This window comes from Harpegnathos saltator, unplaced genomic scaffold, assembly GCF_003227715.2.
Source record: "Harpegnathos saltator strain DR-91 unplaced genomic scaffold, Hsal_v8.6 scaffold175, whole genome shotgun sequence".
Taxonomy (NCBI): Eukaryota; Metazoa; Arthropoda; class Insecta; order Hymenoptera; family Formicidae; genus Harpegnathos; species Harpegnathos saltator.
The window spans coordinates 270,116-286,959 of record NW_020229956.1 but is presented as its reverse complement, the minus strand read 5'-3'; the positions used below and the strand labels follow the sequence as shown (position 1 = coordinate 286,959).

The 16,844-nt window shown below is 42.2% G+C and overlaps 1 protein-coding gene across 5 annotated transcripts; it reads left to right on the top strand.

The window, feature by feature from the left end:
* Window positions 1–898: 898 nt before the first annotated feature.
* On the top strand, window positions 899–14,016 carry LOC105181851 (zinc finger CCCH domain-containing protein 11A). Of its 5 annotated transcripts, none has more exons than XM_011138888.3 (6): window positions 899–1,052; window positions 1,418–1,517; window positions 2,184–2,303; window positions 2,571–2,745; window positions 2,871–2,987; window positions 12,674–14,016. In XM_011138888.3, the coding sequence occupies exons 2-6, from the start codon at window positions 1,458–1,460 to the stop codon at window positions 13,423–13,425; spliced, it is 1,224 nt and encodes a 407-aa protein (XP_011137190.1). In that variant the 5' UTR covers window positions 899–1,052; window positions 1,418–1,457; the 3' UTR covers window positions 13,426–14,016. The 5 variants fall into 5 exon arrangements, with proteins under 5 accessions (XP_011137190.1, XP_011137189.1, XP_011137187.1 ...); XM_011138887.3 differs by having other exon boundaries at window positions 911–1,101; XM_011138885.3 differs by lacking the exon at window positions 899–1,052 and adding an exon at window positions 1,106–1,293 and having other exon boundaries at window positions 2,571–2,739.
* The last annotated feature ends 2,828 nt before the right edge of the window (window positions 14,017–16,844 follow it).

Below are 16,844 nucleotides of genomic sequence, written 5' to 3'. Positions count from 1 at the left end.
CTATTTCTCCATAGTTTTTGTTGTGAGATATGCTTTCGATTGCTACTTAAGTATCGCGAGTAATTCACGTTGTGAATACGATGGTGTATTTAACCACAATCTTACAACTATTGTTACAACTATCATTTTTAGTGGGATGTGTATAAGGATGCATATTTTGTCAATCATCAACAGATTTATTTCAGCAATATTAACGTGAAATATTACAAAGAATATTTCGACGGATATCGTGATACGGATAAGCAAATTACATGATATTAAGAACTTAGCAATATATGTATACATTCGTTTTTTCAGACTTATAATGATAATGTTATTATTATCAATTCGGCGACGATTATAAGGATTCAATGATTGATATCTTTAGCTTTTTTCTTTGTGGAATTGGAAGAAGCGATGGCCAAAATGTAATTTCATCTTTTCAATGTAAAGAGAATGAATATCACTTTCTCAATAAAGTTATATTACAAAGTCGCAAAGTCGCATAGAATTGACTCCGTAATATTTAAAGAGCAAAGCGGTTCCTTCCTCTAGATGCTTATGTGCTATCTTATAAGTGACATTAGCAATGTACTCTCCTCCCCCCTGGAAGTACAAAGAAAGAGAGAGAGAGAGAGAGAAATAAGTTTTACAAACAAATATCTTAATCATTGAAGAAAAATTTTGAATTTTTTTTATGTTTATGCTTTGGAGTGACAATTCTCAACTTTCAAATTTCGCTCCACTACAAACTTCTAACCTTTGTACTGTCCTTTACTTCCTGTTAGACTCGAGCGCTCTCTTAGACGTCGGCAATTTCCGGCGTCGCAAACAGGTTACGCGAATATTGAAGGGGGGAGCCACAAATGTACTTTACATTGCGCAGCGAACGAATCGAGGTACCGGCGTTGATGGTCGCGATCAACTGATCGGGACGGATCTGTTTTACGTTCGATTTTACGTTTATAAATCGGCAAATTGCGCGTGCGTGCGTGCGTGCGTGTCGTGAAGTGTGACCTAGCGGCTGAGCAGACGTGTGTAAGAAAGGAGTCACCGTGGGATCGCGGCTGAATGTTAGTAAACTTTCCATCACGCCTCGAGCAACGTGTGGAAAAAACGAAGGTACGAATCGTAGCGATTTCGTCAATGTCGTCGGCGCGTCACGGCTGCTCGCGAATAACCGTTGTTTTGAACGCATACACGGCCTCGATCTCACCATAACGTTCTGTGTCGAGCGCCTGTTTGCCGAGGAGCGTCGAGAAAAGCGAGGTCTATCTTGCGTTGTCGAGTCGTAACCATGTTTCGCACGAAATGGTGATGTGTGTGTTCCACGTTGAATCGCCTGACGCGTGCGACTAGTTCGCGACGATTCGGCCGATTCGTCATCGTCACGATTCACATTATCCAGCTAAAATCCGTTTGAACTTTTATTTTGCAGCAAGGAGCACGATCACTCGTCGTTTTACAAGTTCCTACAAATGGAGCACAATCACAAGAACACCGACTGCTACTTTTTCTATTACTCCACGTGTAAGAAGGTAAGCGAATTACTTGCATTGTAATAGAATTACTTTCTAGCACGTTCTTATCGAGCGGCTTGCTGATTTCGGTTATCTTGAAAATATGAAGTACGATAGTTCCATATTGCTCGTGTTATCCGTACGCTCCGCCGAGGTTAGGTCGGCCATTTTGAAATCATGTTGACGAGAATTTGCAAACCATAATAGTCGAGAAGTCCGTGTTATCGTCGAACGCATACACGCGATTGAATTTTTATTCATTTAACTAATTGTGCATGACATCTCTCACTGTTGCAAGTGTGTCTTCTATTGTTATAATTATCTTTGTGGCGCGAATATGTCGTATCATATTTAATTGTACAATTATGAAAAACGGGCTTAATGTTTGTACGGATATTTTGCCAGTGTTAAGCTCGTAAACGAACTCTATCATTGAAATGAGTAATGATGATACCTGTAATATTTTAAACATTTAATAACGCGCATGTATAAGCTGATTTGCATTCACTTGCAGTATTTATAATATCTTGGCACTGCAAGCATTTACATTATTCTTATAAATTATTATTATGAACATTTAGTTAAATGAAATTAAATGAAACCGAATATTTTGAAAAATCTGGAATTAAATTATCTGGATTAAATTAAATATTTATATCTTATTGCATGATCTTTCATTTGCAGGGAGATTTTTGTCCCTTTAGACACGAACCATCGGCTTTAGGTTGTGAAACCATGTGTACATTCTGGCAGCAAGGCAGTTGCCTCAACGAACATTGTAATTTCAGACACATGGAACTGAAGGTAAATGCTTTTCTTGAATAACCTTGTGTGATATCTATTTCTTTTTAGACTTTATGATAAAATTAGTCTTTATAATTAAGTATGAAATAATGAATGATATAGTTTATATGACATGATTGTATTTATGCATTGACAATGCTTAATTGTATTGAACTTGATAATGCAATTAAAATTTGAACAAAATTATTCCATTTGATGACATAATTCAACTCAGTAATTAGAATTATTCTAAAGAATGACTAATATTAATGTCATTGTCATTTTTAGAAAAATCGCAAGTCAATTCCATGCTACTGGGAAACACAACCCGGAGGATGCAGGAAGCCGCACTGTTCATTCTTGCATAAGAATGCACGAACCATCAATAATCCTATCAACCCTGTAAAGACAGAAGTAACAACAAAGTCTCCAAATCAGGAGTGGTTGAGCCGTCAAGGTAAAGGTCTGCTCATTTCATTTTCTCCATTCCATTCCATTCTTTTTTTATTTTATTTCTCTTGACATTGATGGTCTATCTCAAACTTAACGTGCAAACCACATTTTTTACATTTTCTTCTTATTGCACAGATGACACAAAATATGACGGCAGTAGTACTGAATCAGACCAAGGTAGAGGCAGCAGTGAAGCTGGCAGTTTCATCGGGAGCCCGGCCGTCGATCCTCTCATCGTTAAATTCGAAGAAGGTATGAGGCTTTACTAGCCCCCCCGTCCATCTTTCAACGTACATTATCTTACGTCAGCTACTCTCTCTCTACCGCCTAGCTTGCAAACGAATATGAATCTCCCGAATGCGCTCAGTATGCCGAAAAGCCTGACCATTCCAAATAATCCCAACAGCCTCAACATCCCAAGTAACATCAGCGTCACGAATAATCTAAACGTCCCACCACCGAACGTGCAAAACTCACAGTCCTCCCCCTGCCATCACGCGTTATCATATCCGCATCATCATCAACAAAACTTACATTCTCACTCCTCCGGGCAGTCCCTGTCGCCGCTGCAAAATCAACAGAATTCCCCGCTCCTTCAGCAACCCTCTTATTCTCCGATTCACACGCAGCAAACTCCGCAGCCTCAAACTTCGAGATTTCCTTTTCCGTTCCTCGGCATAACGTCGTATAGGAGATTCTAAGGTCGACGAGAAACTGTTGTAGCTTTTACGTGTACAATGCGACATATATATGATTTCCCTCGTTCGTCAACCGAGCACAGAAGAATACTTTCGAAGAATTTACGAACGATTGAGAAACATCAAGGATCGTTCTCTGTCGATTATATCGTGCGTACGATAAAAGATAATTTCAACGCATTCAGCACGAAATATGATGAGTTATCACGAAAGTATCGTTCTGCACGTAAAATTGTGTAACGACACGTGTACGCTTCCTTAGTAGCGAAAGAGATATATATACATATACATATATATAATAATAATGAGGAAAAAGCGCGCCCTGTGCTGATCTTAGCATATTATTTAATTCACGGCGCTAAATATACATTAGTACATTTCTGATACTTAATCAGCATCCACTTTTTTACTTATTTCGTAAAACGATGGATCGATTTGATGAGGTGCAATTAGTGCGTAATGTTCGCGCGTACGCCACTGTCGTAAGCTGTAAAGATGACAATCATCCCGGTCGTTTGATCGCGAACGATCGTGATGACTCTCGTCGATCATTTTTTTCATCAAGTATATCATCAAACATTTGTTCTCTTTTATTACGACAATCGTCATTTACATTTGTGTGACTTATTTACACCCATTCTGTACTCGTGTCTCGTCACGGGGAAGAGGGATGACATGCAACATTTAGATTTTTCGAATCGTCACTTCTCTCACAAATTGGCATTTAGCGGACATTTTTATCGGCAATCATCAAAGCACAAATGCGCGAAACTTAATCGAAACTTTTGCACACTCTTGTGTCGCTACGTGAATTGTAGCAGTGAATATCAATTTTTCCAGGGGCTGCTATATCTAAACTTTGCCTGTAGCCCTCTAACCGCCTATGGCTATCTTTCTCCAGCTGCAGTGTGATCGGTAGAAAAAGGTTTAAGTATGTACGACGATACGGCACGTTGTAAAATTGCGAAAATAAATACTGTGCTAAATGAAGAAGAAGATAGCTATGGGTTGCCGCTTTACCGCACACACCACACATACACACCACATATACATACACACACAAAACAGCAATATAACAAATCACGTAAATACAGAGAGAGAGAGAGAGAGAGAGAGAGAGAGAGAGAGAGAGAGAGAGAGAGAGAGAGAGAAAGAGGTAGAAAGGGAAGGAGGGAGACACACAAAAATTCTTTGCACTTACAGAACCTTGCTCCTAGCTGCGGAGAGAATGATAGCATTTAATGTTAAACAAATACTTATATCACGGCGAATGAATTCTGCCCGTTTTACGTTCTGCGTCTTCGACGAGAGATAATCGCCACAGCAGCGCTTGGAAAGCTTATTTTAAATATCGCGATCTCTCAGATGCGAATTTATATTATGCTCCAGGCGTGGCCGATCGAAAGGATAGAAAATATTATATACTATGTAATATAAAACGAAAAAAAAAATATCGGGTTAGCCGATTACCTCTGTCTTGTTAAGAGCAAAGAAGACGGAAGAAAAGAGAAAAAACAAAAAAAAAAGAATGAAAAACAGAAAGGAAACTCGCACATTGTCTCGTCGGTCACATTCTCAGATTGAGATGAGTGCAGAGTTGCGGATGGTAGAAAATATAATTCGAATATTTCTCTCTCTTTCTCTCTTTCTCTCTCTCTCTCTCTCTCTCTCCAAACCGATATGGCCGTGCGTGTGTTCTTCTTGATATCGCGTGCCGTGTTAATAGCGAGATTGCGCGTTACGGTTAGGGAAACGACAAAGAGAACAGAGACGAAGAGGAAGAAAACGAGAGAGCGAGAGAGAAAGTCAGGGCGGGATAGTATGTGCGAGTGAGAGAGAGTGACTTAGTTAGAATGGAGATAGGAAAGGGGAGGAAGGGGTTTAACAGAATAATATTTCGTGCGTGAATCCCCACGCGCGTTGGAGATAAACAGATTCCTAAGCTTTGTGTTTTACGCGTGCATGAATAATAATAATGCCTTCATATGTTTTGGCTTGTCACATGAATTCGAGAGAACTTCAGGACGGCACACGGAATTATGCGGTGCGTACACGGCACGTCACACGGAACGGGCGGATAATTCAACGGGTGATAATTGCGCGGAGATTATTCCGTGGTTCACGTTGATCGCGTTTACGAGTGCGTCTCGGACGTTTACGCATTCATGAGGAATTCAAAGAGTTAAATAATGCAAGGAGAAAAATGAGTGGGAAAAAAGCAAACAAACGGAACACAACAGAAAACGATAAAAGTAGTAGTTTAAATCGTGTAAGCCAAACGCGACATTTCTCGACGTTTTACAGGAGTGTTCAATAAAATACGGCTTTTTTAGAAGCTTGCTTTCTACGTGATGATGATGATGATGATAATGATGATGATGATGATGATGATGATGATGATGATGATGATGATGATGATGATGATGATGATGATGATAGTGGTGATGATAATGTTAAACGAAAAAAAAAACGCGAGGTCGTCTATATTAATCGAAGTAAGAATTGAAAATAGCAGGCTCGCCACGGCAGATTCGCGTTTGACGAGTTTCTGTGTGTATGATGAATAGAATATTAACTCTCAACTTTTCTAGTATATCGTGCGATTTGATCCTGCGGGTTCGCAACCCGCTATAAAGGGGGCTTCGCAGCGAATGGTTCAGGAAGCTCTTATTTATTATTGATCATGCAGTGAGATGAAAAATTTTATATTCGTGGAAAGTATATATATTATATATATAGTGTAGGGTGTAGAAAGGAGATACGGGACGTTTCCTTGTCCTTCCGGTTTTCTTTTGCAATAGCGATAAATCACATCGGACGGTCAAATGAGACAGGGAAGAGCGCGAAGGGAGATAACGTAAATTGTATTTTCGGAGGGCACCACCGGTCCGGCGAGCGTTTCTTTCGTATCTCTGCGATAGCAGATTTCTTTTTTCGAATCAACGGTGCGTATGATAGAAAAAAAGAAACAAAAAAAGGAAAAAAAACCCGATAATCCCAAAGATACAAGAAGCGCGAGAGTTTCATCGTTTACAATGGTACATCGGCGAAAGAGAGGAAAAGGAAGCAATGAGGGATATCTTTCACAGACGGATGTTTATTATTGGAGCGATTGCACGAGATGGTATATGAGAAAGATAGAGAGAACAAGCGAGAGGGAGAGGGTGGTACAAAAGTCGCGCGCGTGTGTAGCTTTGGGGAAATTTCGGAGGGAGGAAGGAAAACGAGAAGGTGTCATTCGAACACGTTTTTCGAATACACACACACACTCACACACACACACACACACACGTATACATCATACACTTGTGCGTATTTCCGTGCGAGATACGCAAATAGGAAATTAATAATCTTTCTTATGGCATAATAATCTATATATATATATATATATTATATATATATAAAGTATATATATATACATACACACATGCATATATATATATTTAATTGCTAGGGATATTTATCAATGAGATCATTGTCGAGAGATAGGGATGGCAGGAGCCTTTTTTGGAATACTTGTGTATTGGTTTCTACTTGACGGTTCTCCGCGTAAAATTGCGTGTATTTCAGGCAGGCGTGGATTTTGTGCCTTCAACCGTACGGGAGGTCGGCGGTCCGTTTTTGCGTTCGCGAGATACCTGGCTTCTCTCATGATCGTGTACGTTATCTTTTGCGTTTTAGAGGGGTCTTTCACACAGGCAGGATAGAGAAACGAGACGGGATAGATACGATCATCCGGGTAGAGACGTTATACTTTCACGGATGCGCGAAACAGGTGGTGCGTTTACATTTTTAAAATCGGGAACGACGCGCAGGTCTTCCAAGAAAGGGAAAGAGATGATCGTGAGAGCGCGGAAAGATCGGAGGCGTTCTGCGCACGTAAGGGAGAATCGACGAGAAGACCGCGGCGGGATTAACAGAATTATTGTGCATAATAAATAATAGTGAGTGAGAGTGCAAAAGAGCGCGCGCGAAAGTAAGAGAGAGAGAGGGGGGGGAGGGGAAGGGGGATGCGTATCTGTGGTAGACAGTGTGCGTGAAGTGCGAGCGGATAGTGTGATAGAGGCGATAGCGCAAAGTACAAGAGAACCGCAGCCGTGGATCCTTCCGCTGGCCCTTCGACGACGAAGGGCTCTATTCATTCGAGAGTAGCGTTCCGAAAGGACAAGTAGTCGTATGATCGTGTGCGTCCGTCATATCTAGCACTTATCGGCAAATTATAGTTAAACTGCATCACAAAAAAGAGAGAGAGAGAGAGAGAGAGAGAGAGAGAGAGAGAGAGAGAGAGAGAGAGCCGCGACGGATCAACGCAGGATCGCGGGATCGACGACGATATTTCGATAACTTCGTTTCGTGCAGGCGCGCGAATTCATCGCTTGCGTTTGACCGCTCGTTGCGCTGCGAATTACCGCGCGTCGTCGTTCACGTCGATCGTTGCGGTCCGCGTGAGTCCACACGGCTGTAGATTAATTACAGGCGTTTGTTACGAGCCCGGGCGATACTCGTTGTCTCGCTCCTTTCCTTCCTTTTTCATTCTTTTTCCCGTGGATGCGATGGGCGAGACGCGCGTTCTCGCGAGAAACGCGCGTCTCTCCCCGCGCGATGCTCCGCGGAGAGATCACGCGATTCGGCTGATGGAATTCATATTTTGGACGAACGCGCGTGTCTTCGGACATTTCGAGCGCCGCACTTCCGAGACAGCGAGTATGACATGTTCTTCCTACATCGTCATGGCTTGTTACGCGCTTTCAGCTTACTCGCATCGTGCAGATAACGTGCGTGCGTGAGCGCGTGCACGCATGGAAAAGTGCGTTCTGTGCGTGCGTCGGAAAACAAAAATGAAAATATAGAGCAAAAGTATATTATATACTATATATATATATATATATATACACATATATAAATTATTTGAAGAGGAAACGATATATCGCGCGCATAAACCGCGATGCTCGCCCCCTTCGCTATCACATCACGTGTTTTTTACAAGATTGTTTTTTTTTTCTTATGTAGGAATTATAGGAACTTGTTAGTTTGAAATTTTCGTTTCAGTCTTTTTCACGTATTCGAAGCGCATCTTTCTCTTTCTCCCTCTCTCTTATTCGATAGTTCAATCGACCGATCGATTGGCGCAGACTCGAAACTCGAACGTTTCGGTAGTGGCGCCGAGTGTCAAACTTCGCTGTAACACAGCTGTTTTCTAGGTTTTTCAAGTTTTCTCTGATTACATGCACTAATCGTGGATAAGGAAGCAAAGATTCAAGTCGAGTTAGGATTCAGGTATCCTGATTTCCTGTCGGCAGTTCTGAGATCTTTCGTCTTTGCGAATCAACACGTGTGATTACTTTCGTTCGGCAAACTCCGATACATTCGAGTTCTCAGCACGTCGCTCTCGACCGTGACGGAGGACGTGTGTACGTTTGAGAATGCAAACGAAATCAAATGTCGTTTTTGTTCTTTACGGATTACTGATGAATTGTTTATACACATGTACAGATTACACGATAATTTAGCGCGTAGTCGCGACTATGTAACGAGTGAGAGAGAGAGAGGGAGAGAGAATGAGAGAGAATGAGAGAAAGACAAAACGAGCGAGGCTAACGACCTCTTTTATCGTTCTCATCATCGTTCTCACATCGGATGGTTGCTTTTACTTTGTATATCCGTGCGTTTTTCTCGTCCTTTGATCTCCCTTGATGATTGTCTCGCGCATTTCCTTTTCTTCAGCCGTGCGCGCGACCGAGGCCCGTTTTTCTTTTGCATTCTTCTTCTCTCTCTCTCTCTCTCTCTCTCTCTCCTTCTCTCCCATCCTTCTCTTTGTTTTTTTATTTTCGTTAATTTTTTTCCGTGTTTACGCCACACCCTGCCACGCTGCGTCTGTAGTCGCGATATCGGGCCTCGGTCCCGTCACGACTGTGCAACGAATCTTTCAACTGTGCGCGATAGACGTAACGATCCGGGGCCGACGTCGAACTTGGTGATCCGGTCAATCGGGATCGTCCTGCTGTCTCGTGGACGAAACAAAAGTCCGCAGCGCGGACGAGACGCGTCGCGATCGCGGGAGTTTCTGTTTCTCTGTCGCTCTCTATCATTACTTTTCTCTCTCTCTCTCTCTCTCTCTCTCTCTCTCTCTCTCTCTCTCGGAAGTCGAGAACGTTTCCGGTGTACCGTCAAGGAAGACCGAAGTTCGTTCTCTCGAGGAACGTGAGTGTCGACGATGGCCACCTGCGATATCGTTATGTCAATCCGACGTGAAAGCGCAAAAGCGTGCGCGCGTGTTCGTACCGCTTCTCTTGTCTCGAATGCGAGCGATAAAGATAGAAAGAATGGAGGCGGAAAGAAAGAAGGGGCAGGAAGGAACGAAAGAAAAAAAACCAGTATAAAACGAAAGAGCCTTTTCTCTCTCGGCCGATCCGCGGCCGAACGCGAAGGAGGAGGAGAAAGATCGATTATGCTAAAGTAAGCGATGCGCAATTAACTATATGAATCGATGTAAGCGAATGGAAAAATTAATACTTTTCATTGAGATGATATCTGGATTTCAATAAACTTGATACCTCGACACCACCTCGCTCACTTCGCTCTTGTTCTTGGGGGACGCCTTGCGTCGCGTCGCGATGACGACGACGACGAGCAGATCGAGCACTTTTCGCGTTCACGTTTCTATCGCGATGCCTGCCGACACTCTCGCCTCTTGCCGGTGGCGTTTCCTTTGTTTACATATTTCCACGCTGTAAGGCTTTTCTCGCCTAGGAGGGTGCTTTACGATTATGGCGATCGGACGTGCATTTTTACGATTTCGCGAGAGATCGAGGACGATTCGGTGGAGGGTTCGCTTTTTCTTCCGCGCGTATCACGCTAATAAAACGAAAAGAGCGGAAGAACAAACGAATGTTTCGGTCCGTTCCGGCGCATGTTACGTCGAAGTTAGTATCGTGTCAGACGAAGGATGCACAGAATGTGAAGTTTCGCGCGCAAGTTTATCGAGTCGCTGCCGACGCTAGGACGGCGAGGTGCGTAGTCGCGATTTTGCGATTTCGCGATCGCCAAAATCAAAATTAGTGAAGAAGCCGACCTCAAGCGGATAGAAACAAGAGCAAAGGTAAATCGCATGTACCTTCAGAGGATACATCTGACGCGGGAAAGACGCGGGCCAAGCGTGATCGTTCGCCGACGCCGGACATCCCGACGATGTTAAGCTTCTCCTCCTCGTAGAAGTCGATACCGAAATGTGAGTAGATATATCTGTGTATCTGTATGTACACGAATATACAGGGTGTTTCTCGGTTTCGACTCTCGCAGGATCGACCAGACATTTATTATCTCTTTCGTTCGCAGCGCGAGTTCGATTTCATCGGAAGGGAACACAAAATTCCACGCCGTCTCCGCTCGCTTGGCGAAGCTCAACCGGTTGTTGAAAGCGAAGACACTCTGTATATCTGAGTATACTTTTTTATCGATTCACAATCAGCGGTCATCGCTTCGCGATGATGGTAATCACGGGAAAAGAGAGACGCACGCGTCTTTCGTACGAGGCTGTCAGCAGAAGGCAAGCTCAAGAACACTTGAGTCGAGGAAAAGGAACCACCGGGACACGAATCCTTATCGCTCATATCTGTTCTCTAGGCAAAACCAACGTTGGGAAGGCTTGCGTCAAGCTGTGAGGAAATTATACGGCCGGTCAGATCAGACTTCTTTTTTCTTTGTCACGCGCTTTGTGCCATTTTTATTTATGTATATGTATATCAATGTGAGTGCGGGGTATATCTTTGTAAGAGGAGTGTTGTCTAATGTATATGTATATGTCTAAATAGGTGTAGAAGGGTTAATCGCTAGAAGTAGAAAATATTCTAAAATTGGAAGCTTATACAATTCTCTCTCTCTCTCTCTCTCTCGCTCTCTCTCTCTCTCTCTCTCCCTCTCTCTCTCTCTCTCCCTCTCTCTCTCTCCCTCTCTCTCTCTCCCTCTCTCTCTCTCCCTCTCTCTCTCCCTCTCTCTTCTCTCGCTCTCGCGATTCGAAACACTTCGTGCGTCGCGTACAAACATCGCCACGTTGCTTCAATTGTGTGTAAGAAGCACCAGTTATCTTCAGACGCTGCGGTTCTCCGACACTCGAGCGAAAACTTAAATCTGCCGATTCGACTCGGTAAACAATACAAGCGACTTCGATACACCGTCTGTCCAATTGGCAAGTGTTCGATCGGTTCGACCAGAACCCTCTTGAGGCAACGCATGTCTGTTTCCTCTTGTCTGCAATTTTCTTCTCACTCTCGGCATTCCGTCGGACTTCTCGTCCGTCTCATTTTACGCGCGGATAAAGTGTGATATGGAAAAAATAAAATGTCCGTTTTGGAGGCAAGCCCGCGCTTCTTGCGTTCTTCTACCCGTTTCTCGATCGACGCCAAACGGCGAATATCGGAGCATCTCGAAGCGTTCTCCAGCAGCAGCAACAAGCAACAGCGACGGCAGCAGCAACGATCGCAGCAAGAACGCAGCCTCGTTCGATCATTTCATCCACGCTCCTTCATCGATAATGACGAATAATACCGACGAATTATTCGTGTCGCGTAACACGTGCAATTTTCCAATTTAATCGACGGAGGTTTTCTAAGAACGAGAACATTTTTTCTCTCTTTTTTCCGCGAAAACCGCTTCTGCCAAAGAACAGAAGTCGGAGTCGCTTTACTGTATTTAGCGAAATATATTTCAGTTGTTATATTTCGAATCGAATCCGCGATGCCCTTTTAGCATCGTTTTCAACGTTATGGCAGTTGCAGATCTATCATCTTCTTCTTACGCTTCTCACGTGCTCGTCCAAACGGCTCTCTCATATCGGACGATTAAGATCTCTCGTGTTGCTGAAGCGATGAGACGCGAGTTGTCGTTTTGAGACGTATTCAAGGTCGGGTCATGATCGATAGCGAGGGAGATCCGAGTAAATACGCGCGGTATAGATCCCAAACTCTGACAATTTCGATGAGAGGTCCGGGAAAAGTCGATCGTACGATTAAGAAAATAAAAAAAGAGAGAGAGTACAACACAATGCAGTGTAGTAACAATTGTTAGAAAAAAAATGGGGTAGAGAGAGAGAATGACGCGAGAGGCGAGACACCTAGTCGTCCGGCGACCCTGACCGATGACGCACCATCGGAGTGTCGCCGAGGGGGAAGCGTCGCTTATTTATGAAAGAACGAGGAAATTCGCACCTCCTGTTACCCTGTTCCTAACGTCTTTCTCTTTCAGATTCCGACAACGAGACCATGTTTTCGCCGATCAAGCAAAAGACCGCTGTACGCTGCTGCGACAGTGTCGAGCAAAAGCGTCTGGAGGAGGTCCAGGCGGTGAGTGCGGCTTATTACGCTTACGAACACAAGATGGATACGCCCGCGACCAAGCCTAACTGGCACAATAGGAAGCACTTGCTGAGCTTGCACGCCAAAGACAAGCAGCCGGAGAAGAGCATGGACTTCAAGATCCTGACCCTCGCGGAGATTCGAGAGAGGCGAGAGAGGGAGAGACTGGCCGTCGAAGCTGAAGTTTCGACTTCGTCTCGATCTACGGAGGATACGGAACGTACATTGAAGAACATGGAGTATATAGAGAATACGGAAATGCCGACAAGCTCCTCCTGCGAGCAGGACACGACGGTCGCGATGCCGGCCGAAGCAGCGGAGAAGCCGACTGAGCAGGGCCAGACGCTCACGTCCCCGTTGGGGAAACGCAAGGTCAGCGAGACGGATTTCAAGCCATCCACGGCTCCGGTGAAACTGCGAAGGTCCTTGAAACAAAGCACGGTGGTTGAACCGCGTGTTGACACGGTGAACAAGAAGGGCGACGAGACGGAACGTCGCGACGAGCAGCTGAGCGACGAGCAACTGAACAACGAACTGTTCAACAATAAGCAGCTGAACGAGGAATGCCCGGTTGACGAGTACATCAGGCTAGACGCGACATCCGAGGATATAATTAAGGACATAGATGAGTTACTCGTGTAGACAAGTATAAATTGTACGCATTCTGTACATAACTAGCGTTATGTAGACATATCACGATGATACATTGTACAAGGTAGAAGGGAGGTTGCATATGTCAGGGAGAGGGAGGTGTAGTACAGATTGTACTATCGATGATTAGTTTCTGGCCTCAATGCGACGTGAGAACTCTTTGTACTCTCACATTTGAGAGAAAGAACGAAAAGAGAGAAATCGAAAAGTGATAGAAAAGTTACGAGGGCCGAAGAGGGAAAGAGAAGGAGTTGCAAGCATTGTAGAACGTTCGTCTTCTGTGATACTCTTTCGCTGAAGGCCGCTATACATAAGCATCGCAATGTTTCCGCGGTATTTAACGGCGTATATTTGTTGCTATATATTCGTCGCGTTAAGATGCTTATGTTGCGCTGTGTCGTATCTTATTTTCTCGCTCAGGTAACTTCGTGTATAGCAGCCTTCAACAGTCGCGCACTGGGACGAAATGGCGCGGGCGGCTGGAGTCACTATCGCAAAGTCCTTTGAACGACAGTAAATTATAGTGACGGATGCCGAAGGAGAGCGATGACCGTACGACGGCGTTATTATGCGATGTAAATGAACAAACGCGAATACCAGGTCGTGCGGCAACTCGTCATTCGCTCAACGAGCGAAGGAAGAGATTATACATGTTTTATTTTTATTATTTTTATCGTCGTACCTTGTATATTTCCTAAGGTAGCCATTAAAAAGTTATGACGTACTCGAGTAGCTTGGATTTTAACTCACTCCACGGGGTCGATTAATAGCGTAACAAGGCTCTATCAGTCAATCATAAAGCATACACCGGTGCATATTCGAGAGAACTTGGGTTTAATCGATCTCAGGGTGAGTCAAAATCCATGGCATTCGAATACGCCATTTGTCAGTAAGATAGCGCGATTCGAAAGCGAAAGCGTTCTCGATTGAAAGAATGGAGACGTTATAATTATACGAAGGAAACTGAGAAATGTTGCGAGGTTGATTGAAAGTATCGTATCTGCAGCTTTAGGATGTATATACCGAAGGAAACGTAGCTACATTTCGCGAGATATCGCGAGATATCGCGAGAATAGGCAAATAGATAGAGGTATTATCGCATACGTTTCGGATCAATTCAATCTCGTGATATTGCTCAAGAAAATCATGGCTCAGTATATACATAATATATGTTACATATTAGTGTACGCATTTTAAGAATCACAGTGAGTTTCTGAAACGAGACTCTCGTGCGCTTAACTCGATGCCAAACTTTTATACATTGTCCGTATGCTAGGAAATGTATAATATGACATAATGTTGTAAATATCACGATTCTTTTAAGCTTCACGCGATTTTGCGTAAATAACACGGTTCTTTTAATCTTGCGCTGTACAATTCACAGAAGATTTAAACGTCGATTGCAATCAACTATCCCACTGTCTTATGTAAATAACAATTATTGCGTTTATATTGTAGATACCGATAGATATGATCACTAAATTATAAGTCGATAAAAAAAAATGACGTGCGTTTTGTTGCAAGTGATTAGATAACTATTCGATGTCAATTCCGTGGATTGAATAGATATGTACCGTTCGTAACACGAAGAGAATTTGAAATAGTAATCTAATAATCTTGTGAACGCTGTTTCGTTTATATCAGAACGTTATTTTAATTGAGTTTACAGAAGTAGGAGATACGCCACAAAAGTATATGCACATTATTGTCGTGAAATATTATGTCTTTTCGTAAGTTTTTATATATTTAGTTAATATAAATCAATCGATATTGAAGTAACAAATTGTTGCAATATCTTATTTTACGGTTGTAGATAGATAAGATTAAATATCCCGAAATTAATCGCGCACTGACAAACAGCAATAGGATTCTAGTTTCAACGTATAAAATATACAGTGTCTTTCTTCTCAAATGAAAATTAAGTCAAGATAAATATACGATTGTTATACTTTTTCAAAGTAATGGTTTCTTTACTGCTCCCATTTATATCGTACACTGATCCTGGTTATATTTCTATTTATTCCGTAAAATATAAGGCTCTCTTTTTTTAATTTGCATATCTATGGATTTCATTGTGATTGTTTCTTGTTGAGCCATTGTATAAAATTCAGCTGAAACTAAATCAGACATTTTTTGTAAATTTTTAGAATTGCATTTGATGTGCAGTTCTCATTGAGTGACGTAAAATGACGCAATTCTCAAATTTACCCTTCATTGGAAATGGTTGGAAATAAAGATACCGCTGTAAAACTGAAAAGCAATTATTTTGGAACATTTTAAGTGCGAGAAAAAATTCGCTAGTAATTTTATTTTACCTAATTTGACAAGTATTATCGAATACAATACTAAAAAATTTACAAGAAACACCTGATTTATTATCGGCTAAATTTTTTGGAAGCAGTTAAATTATGTTTGAATTTCAGCTAAAATTAGATATTCAGTTGAGCCATTTTAACCGTCCATTCAGTTTTGATCGTTTATAAATAGGAAACGATACGGTGCACAACAATCATTAACAAATAAACAGAAAGCTGAAAGTTTTGTTTTTAAAATATGTGTCGGATCTTTTATAATATAAATCATTTTTTTTATATAAAATATTAATCGGAAGATGATATTGAAGATTGAACGGTCGCTATTTCTAATTTAATTCAATGTTTCTTGGTAATAAACAATAGTAACGTTATGCATTTAATATGACTCGAAAGCAGAGATTTATAGCTTTAAAATATTTTTTAAACCATCTCGTTATCATAATTTTTACGGAAGTTATAGCCTGTTGAATTTAGTCTATGTTGAGCAGAGTGAAACCTGAGACCGGCCAACACAGTGTTTTCGGCGACACCGACTTTCCGCACTGGGAAAGAGCGCCAGTTGCATCCATTTTGACAGGGGAACTACGATGTTACACCCACTTTCAAGTCTCGGCGATAAAATCTGCATGTGGTGGCAGTCCGTGCTACATCCACTTTCAGGCGGTTTATATCCGTGTTACAACCATAATAGCGTACTTGACAGGCACAGTCTCGCACATTATTATACATTTGTAACATAAATTAACATGTTAACATATGCAAAAGAGAAAAAGAATTGAGATTGTGTATGATTAATATTATGAAGATTTTATACGATATATATTGTATACAGATTTTATACGATATATATTGTATACAGGGTGTCCGGTAACTAGCTGCCAACCTGAAGTGTGAAGGTAGATTGGGTTAAAACAAATATAAAAGTCCCATACCGTTTTGCGAGATTCGCAATAATTGTCAAGATATTAATTACAGAATTTGACGAATGAGCGCGCCCTGAAACGAATGATTGGAGAAGTGTCGTAGCAGAGAGAAGAACATCCATTAATGTGGATGTGAGTAATGTGGATGTGGATGCGAATATAGAGAAACACA